The following is an 8,621-nucleotide window of genomic DNA, read 5'->3' as shown; positions in this document are numbered from 1 at the left end:
GATGTGCGGGATTAGTCTAGAAGTACTGATGGACAATTCTTCTATACCACTTGTCTATGCATGTTATTCATTTGCGAACACGTTGCTGCAGCAGAAATATATAGATGATGGTCATGCTTGTAGGTAAACTTCTGCATAAGGGAAGGCCTTCTTCCCGTGTGATGTACTTTGGAACTCGGAAAAAGCACACCTCTCTCAAAGGAGGAAACCTGGGAAAACCCTTTTTGTAATTGGGGCATGTTTATTTCCTACATAATGGGTTACTGACTTCGTACTTTATATCTTTTTGCTTCTCAGGTGGTTCTTTTGTTCTTTTCATTGGTTCTAACCTCACTTCCTCGATTTTGTTTGTATTTTTCATGTTAATATATATTCTCACTACAATAAGGATTACATTTGCTTCTTTATTTCGTCTGATGTCAATTCCTAATAGTATTTCCTGTTCTTATCTATCCATTTTCTAGAAAGTGAATGTGTGTGCCTGTATATATATTTATATACATAGGATCATGCCAGACCAATTATAGTTGTAATTGCGCCTGAATGTTGATATTGATAATTAACTCATCTAATGTTGTAATTTTTATCTATTTTCTATCTGAAAGGAGAAAAATTGCAAACATTTCGTGCAGCTTGGCAGGAAATAGAATGCTTTTTACTGAAGAAACTTTGATACGAAAATTTAGACATGTGAGCCTGCTAAAATGCTTAATTTTGTTTGGAATAAAAGAATAGCTTTTGGAAGGCAAAACATCTTTCTCGTTCTAGAAATCGGATGTTTATTTTCTACCCATCTTTGACTGGTCCTGTCATACAAGGTTTGGCGATGAACTAACGATATTCCTTTTTGTGTTATAAGTAGTGCATTTACTGCTGAAATTTTGTGTTAAAATTGCATGATATTTTTCTTATACTAAAAATTTGGAAACTTATGAGTCACTACCTCTATAATATCCCGTAGCATCTGTTTTTTTTCCCCCAAGTAAATTACTTTTTTATTGGAGCCAAAGGATTTCGTTGACCCGGGACACTATTGAATCAAGGTCATCAGCATCAGGTGTGGTACCATAAATTTGCTTTGCAAAACAAAGTGTCAACACAAAAGCGGGCATCTTCACCTGCAAATCTCATTTTAAACCCCATGCTGATAGAATTAAGTGTTCGGCCATGGATTCCACACATTCGCTATATGGTAAGGTAAACACAAAAGGGCTCATTCTGCGAGGATTATATATTTAAGCGCAGGGGTTAAACATGCCAACATGTTTGTAACGAGTAAATTCACTGATATGTTTCACTTTGTGTCTCAAACACCAATGAGGAAATATCCCTTCAATAAGACACAAACTGATTCCCATATGCAAACTACATAGCGGGCATTTGTGTGACACTTCAAAACCAGCAGGTTTTGGAGGCAAAACCTGGTTTTACCTCTAAAACTATATTTTTGGAGAGTTTGGGCGCCATCAAAACTGTTTTAGGCAAAACCTGATTTTGTAAAAGGGAGTGAAAAAGAGGTCCCCTTTAGGTTATTCAAAAGCCACGTTTTGGATGTCATAACAAGAAAAAAAAAAGTTTCTAAAACCCATTGAAAAATATGGTTTTCATAAAACCTAGTTTTTACAATACTGGGTTAGAGGAGGGTGCCATCCAAAGGCAGCCACAATGTTTTCAAACAAATGGAGTTGTACTAAGTCACACGGTTTCCGGTATGGGTAGATGTATGAGGGAGCGGGTATGGGCACAACAATTTCAACAATTGTGAGCAATCATACACACGCATGTGTGTGTGTGCACACGCAAAATTCCATAAAAATATGTAAATTTTCAAATTCCACAAAAATATGCAAAATTCCACCAAAAAATATGCAAATTAGAACCAAAACCGCAGTGTCCAAGTGTTGCCGTACCCATTTCAGTGTCTCATCATGTTGACACGGATACGGCAGCTGTTAGCCATATGAGTGTGACTTTGGAGTTACATTTCATTCTTCTATTAAATTAGAGTTTTCCATGTGTATTGAAACCAAAAGTGAACAAAGGTGAACTGCAAGTGTTTGATTGGAAAACACGTGATCAACAAGGACGACATCCTCCTAGTATCTACAAATACAATAGCAACTAAGACGTGAGAGATGCCAAGCTCTTTCTAATCAAAGAGAGGTATGTACTAGCACAACTAACATTATATCCTTAACTTCATTCCTCTCCATAATTTGGTCTATTATCCATCAAATGGTTATCCTTAAGATTACTGATAAGTATAGCGGCATTTCATGTTCCAGTTTTGGTTTCCTAACACATGAACGTGATTTAATGATACGAAACACATAAGCAGGTCCACGTCCAATGGAAGTCCATGCCACTTACTATGGCTTGTTGTTGTTGTTTGTTTGTTTTTCTTTTTCTTTTTCTTTTTTGTTTTATGGTATGTATCTTTACCCATGCCATCAATGTTGTTGTGTTTCCATCAGCGCAAGTGCATTTATAAGTGTTTCATACATAACTTAGTTTTCTTAAGGGGTTGTTTGGTAGCAGGGATACTCTTATAGTATCCCATAAATCTCCTCTAATTTATGGTGCAGATTCATGAGACACTCCCAGAGTTATGATACAAAGTTCTGAGAAAGGTTTGTTTGAAATGGTTCATGCCTCAATTATTGTTATGATGCAATTGCCAATGGCAGAGACAGGATTTTATAATATGCTCAACGACCCATGTTTGTTGATAAAAGAATGTGCGAAAGCCAATGACAAAGCCATAAATTTTTGGTCGAAGGGCACTTGGGTCGCCAGTCCAGTTTGGTGTGGGCACACCCCATGTGGTTGGACACAGGTATAGTTTCATTGCGCTCAACTGGCAGAAGCTATTATCCATGAACCATGAATTTTAGGTTGTTGGACGTTGTGGGATGTGCACAAAGTTTATTCACACCTCTTTATTATTATTCTTTTCCTCCATTATATATGTGAACTAAATCAATGGTCAAGATCAATTTTAAAGGCTCCAGGTTTAAATACTATATATATATATATAAGAAATGAGTACTAATTTCATTTCAAAAATAGTCGCTTTCAAGTTTCACTGTCGTTATTCAAGTTAACCATCTGGACACTGCAATTAAAATTGCTTATATATATATATATTCAAGTTAACCATCTGGACACTGCAATTAAAATTGCTTATATATATATATATATATATATATATATATATATATATATATATATATATATATATATATATATATATATATATATATATATATATATATATATATATATATATATATATATTGTACATCGGCCATCGGCAGGTTTGCTTTGCAGATTTTTGTACAACCGATATTTACTTTTGATGTTTGTTGTGTTGGCTGGAGCTGTAATAGCACATAATAGATCACGTCGAGGGTACATAAAGTTGAATTTTACATTTGGCAAGCAATCATGGATGTCTAACGTACAAAATGAAGTACTCATGATTTGTTATGGAAAGCCGATGGATTAATCGTAATTATTTGTTTTCACAGTATAACGATAAAGGATTGGTTCATGAGACTTATAATAACTACTTTATTACTGGTACAAAACAGCAGCATTTTGTTATGGAAAACTGATATTCTACTATCAACTGTTCCATTGTTTCATTTGGCATATGTAAAGGCAAGTGCTTTAAAGGCACAACTAACAAATTGTTACTATTCACTGAAACTATCCAAAACTTAGGGTAGATTCATAAAACCTTTTAAGATGATGTTTCATAAATCTACTTTAATTTTAGACAAAACCACTGAACAATAACAATCTATTATGTGTGGCGAACGACCTTGAAGTGACTGCATTGGTCGCGAATATTTGTTTGTGTAAAACATCACTACAAAAAAACAGGGGTTTACGGACGGCCAAATAATGTTGGTAAAACTTTTACCGACGACGGACAAGGTTGGTAATTAGCCACGTCCAGCATAACTGTGTTGTTGAAGGTGGAGTTATTTGGACAAAGTCTATGGACGTCGGTAATTACTTGCCGGCAAACATTTCCACCGACACGAGCATGAGCAGGTGTCGATAAAAGTTAAATATTTTCGGTTAAAGTGAAATTTTAAAGACATTATAATGGCACACATCTGTGAAGGCTCATTATCAACGATGTTTGACGTCAGTAAAGGTAAGTTTCAGCGAGATGTCGACCCAAACATCATTAAAAGTAAGTTTTCAATGGCAAGTTTTCAGCGACATGTCGACCTTGGGTCGGTGAATCCATTCTTTTTTTTTTAGTGGTAGGCTGACATTTTTTTTTAAAAAAAGAAAGCTATAGACGTGAATAGAATCATCGGCATAGATATCATTAAAGCATTTTCAACGGTGATTAATTGAGCCTTTAGAGATCTATATAGGCAACAAAATGTGTAGATATATATATATATTTTGGTGAATAAATTTACCTGTTATTCACCGGTTACAGTTACTTGTGAATAAGAGTAGAGCATTGTTTAACATGGGTTGCAAGAAGGAAGATTTGATGCTGGTTAGCTAGGTCTTGTTTCGTCTATACTTGTACAGTTCCATTTGCCTTTTGTTGTTCTGATGAGGACAGTAGGATGCTGTTGTCCTAGTTTTTGTGTTCACTTTCTGTTTTTGTTGTTTTGAACGGGTTGGCGTGGTGGTATTATCCTGTTTTTTCATAGGTGTATTGGTGTCTGTCCAACTTCTTAATCTCTATAAATATTATTATTTGTTGAATAAAGGTGGATAACCTATCTCCCAGCAGCAGCCCCTTCATTAGAATTTAAGTTGAGAATTTGCAGGTGACATGTGATGCAGTGCCGATTAAGCACGTATTGGCCTCTTTCATGTATGTTCAAGAGTGTCCATCGTCATCAGGCCTTTTTGTCTTCTATGGTTTTCTTTAATTGGGCTTCAGTGGTAAGTGTCAATGAACTGACACTTCATTTTTTAAAAGTCAATGGTCATGTTTAGTGTGCTAATTTCGGATTTGTAATAATATATATATATATATATATATATATAGCGAGAGAGAGAGAGGTTGGTAAAAACTGAACATTTATGTCTGGGATAAAAACCAGACCCATTGATTTTTTTGTTCAAAAACTATTTTAAATACAATATAAACATCTTAATATATTTATAAAGATTATTTTGATATAAACCATGCTTTGATTCAAGTTGTTTTTTAATGAAGAATATTGATTTTTCTTTTATTATCATGCCATCGGAACCATTCATTTTTTCTTATTATAAAACACCATTAAAGTCTAAAACATGATCAACTTAATACATATTTTGCATAAACCCATTTTTAAGGTCATATCAATAATGTTAGATTACAAAAAAATACTGTAAAAATCAAAATCAAAGGGTCTAGTTTTTATTTCTAACCTAAGTGTATGGCCTTTACCAAATTACATATATATATATATATATATAATATTATATATATAGGAGAGAAAGCGATGGTGGTTTCAAGAGTCGTCCCCTCTACCTTCTAGAATTAGTAGAACCCAAGGATGGGAGGAAACGTCAAAACGAGTCTCAAAATAAGAATAGTTTAACTGATATATGTTCCAAGCCGTTTTAAATATTAATATGCATGTTACCATAAAGTGAAGAAATGAGGTAACTATTCTCTGTCTCCTGATAACCTCAGCACCAAATATTTGTTTGCATGGTAGGTTAGCAAAAAAATAAGCTGTAGTGCCGGATGAAGCAATCTTCGGCTTTTTAAAATTTAATACAGCCTTTTGTACATTCAGCTCATCCATATTTGTCATTTTGCACTCCCAAAACGTGCACACAACTAATGCAGAAAGAAAACTTATACCAGTTATTTTTATTGTTGTTGTTGTTGCATTCCATTGGCGCGGTTGGAAATTAGGGGGTTCAATAATACAAAGCAAGCTTTATTTGATTGGTTGGTTTATATCTCAGACAATATGAATCCAATACTTGCAATTCTTCTCGAATGGAAGTCTGTTTTCATAGATATTTTAGTTAAAAATGGCTAAGTTGGCGCTAAAAGTAACATTATTTTATTAGCCGTGGAAGAAATGCAAGCAACAGTTTTAATTTTCTATTCCTTAATCCACGCGACGGCACTGTTTCCACGTGAACAATACATTAATCTAATGCTGACCATATTCTTTTTGGAATTAGAGGGTCCAGACTTTGGTGGGAAGCTTCTATAACCCTAGTAATGCATGTTTCGGATGAGAGAAGCTGATGTCTCTAGGTGAACTACTACTAAATTGATCTAAGCTAAGAGCCCTAGTTGGACTCTTAAGTTTTTTCTCATTCCATTTGCTTCTATAACAATCTTCCTCTTATGCGCACTTTAATTTAGTTAATCATCCTTTTCTTGATTTTTTTCATATATTTTTCAAATTAGTGTTTCCATTAAAAAATATTAAAACATTTAGAGGTCGTTTGGTAACAAGAGCAGTAATAATTAACTGTTTCACAAATATATCTTAAAGATTGAAGCAGATTTATGAAACAAGATATTATAGCATTTCATGAGTCTATCTCAATATTTGGAATAGATTTATGATAAAACAATTTATTACTATTGCCATTGTCAAGCAACTTCTTAATTTCACTTTTCACTAGTCACCATCCAGGTATGAGGCCGAAGCCCCTAAGGGGTGCGGGCAGGGCCATCTTTGGCCAGATTTTAAAAAATTTGCAATCACCATTTTAAATTTCCAAAAATTCATTATATATATATATATGCCCCTTTCAAAGTTTGTCCCTCGATCGTTCCAACTAGACTTGTAGTAGAACATTGCCAAGTAAACTAGAAGATGTTTCAGTCGTATTTCTTACTCAAGCCATCATTGGAAAACGGAGGCTTCTTCCAGCCCTAGCTTGCTGCAGTCTAGAGTTGTGAATGCATCTACTAATATAATTATACTAGCTGGAAAATTCCTTCATGGAGAAATGAGAGAGGATATTTATATGTTTTATGCAGAGATGGAAGAACAAGTGAACAACTACATGGAGCGGTGAACCTACAACACTACTGAAGCGTTCAAAAAACAGTATTGTTTCTTTGACCATTGGCTTTTCTTCTTCCTTGCTCTTCCTATTTTCTTCTGGTCCACTCCGACTGTTTAGGGTAGGGGCCTTTTTTTTCTTTCATGCCCACATTGACTCCCTTTTAGATGGTTCAGGGTATTCATGGCCAGTAGGTCCATAGTTGACGAAGGGAAACAGGTTGGTGTCCTCTAGCAGCGGCAGCGAACAGGCCGGCTCCTGCTGCATTTGGATGCCCACTATCTCTGCCTGCGCCATGGCCAGTTGCATCTGCAACTGAGAAACCTGTTGCTGCAGCAAGGATATGGCTCCGACGCACCCGTAAACTGGATCCCTCACTCTAGCATTTGCTTCATACACCAGGCTGCTCACTGCATCTGCTCTCTGATGAACAGGAAGCTCCTGAAACGATGCATTTACATAAGCATCACGGCCATGAACTCTCTTACAAGTTGCAGCCAATACATTGAGGAAGGAACATCAGAAAAGATAGCTAGCTGGAAGGAACATGGCGTCTCTACAAGTGTAAAAGGTCATCATTTAATTAAGCCCAACTGATGATTTCTTCCCGTTACTTGCAGAAAAGAGAAAACCAAAAAGGAGAAAAGATAAGAAACAAAATACAACATCTTACGCATCCAAAGACTGCCATGGAAAAACTACGTTTCAAAGGGTAGATGGGGTTTTTACTCTACTGCCAGAATCAAACAGAGTCGATAAAAGGCGAGTAATGGGTTCCATGGTTAACTTACCTGAAGCATTTTGCTTACATTGCTGGCGCCGAATACCTTGTGGACGTTGGCAAACTTGACGGGATCATCGGCCGGAAAGAAGGGCGCAAAAATGCAGCCCTTCACGCAGCGTCGCCGGAGGAGCTTGCATGAAGCACAAGGGGGGTTGCCGCCCATGGCTGCTAAGTGTTTCCTGCAGTATGTGCTGTGGAGAAGAAGAATATGGGGTAAGGAAAGAAAGTGACGAGGCTTGCAGGCAAATGATTGGGTTGTTGAGTGTGAAAGAGAATGGAGGAGCAAGCCGATGCCTTTTATATTATAAACAAATGAGCGGCAGGATGCATTGAAGTTTCAGAAATGATATTGGTCTTGCACTTTGGCTTATTAAACTATTGTACGGCATTACAATATGGAGCAAGGAAACGAAGAGAGAGCGGGTAGAACTAAAAAAATGCCTGGGGAGGTTTCGTCTGTCGGTTAAATTAGGTTCTGGAAAAAAAGAGATGTGAGATGAGAAAGTACTGTAGCGTTATGGAACGAACATGGCATGCGTATACTTTTTTGCGTCGGTTAAACCTGGTTAAGAAAGGTGGGAGGAGAAATTGTAGCTTGTTGCGAGGGAGAGCTTGAAATTTTAAACTAAGGGAACTAGTAAAAGGTTTTAAACTTTTAAGTGGCATCTACATGTAAATGAAAAAAACTGTTATGAGGTGTCAATATAAAAATAAATATTTGTATGGGTAATTGCCTAACCCTACCTCCGCCCCTACTCTATGCATGCACTTCCTTTTTGCATGTTTATCCTCTCCTATCTTCTTCTTCCTTTTTGTTGATGAG

General features: G+C 36.2%; 1 protein-coding gene across 1 annotated transcript; it reads right to left on the bottom strand.

Annotated features, from left to right (window-relative positions):
- Nucleotides 1-7,049: 7,049 nt before the first annotated feature.
- Nucleotides 7,050-8,320, bottom strand: LOC116254649 (LOB domain-containing protein 12-like). Its single transcript, XM_031630179.1, has 2 exons — nucleotides 7,806-8,320; nucleotides 7,050-7,455 (listed from the first exon to the last, which is right to left on the bottom strand). The coding sequence occupies exons 1-2, from the start codon at nucleotides 7,959-7,961 to the stop codon at nucleotides 7,156-7,158; spliced, it is 456 nt and encodes a 151-aa protein (XP_031486039.1). The 5' UTR covers nucleotides 7,962-8,320; the 3' UTR covers nucleotides 7,050-7,155.
- Between the last annotated feature and the right edge of the window lie 301 nt (nucleotides 8,321-8,621).

This window comes from Nymphaea colorata, chromosome 5 (genome assembly GCF_008831285.2).
Source record: "Nymphaea colorata isolate Beijing-Zhang1983 chromosome 5, ASM883128v2, whole genome shotgun sequence".
In the NCBI taxonomy this organism is placed as follows: domain Eukaryota; kingdom Viridiplantae; phylum Streptophyta; class Magnoliopsida; order Nymphaeales; family Nymphaeaceae; genus Nymphaea; species Nymphaea colorata.
Note: the sequence above shows the minus strand (reverse complement) of the source record. Positions and strands in the feature narration are given on the sequence as shown.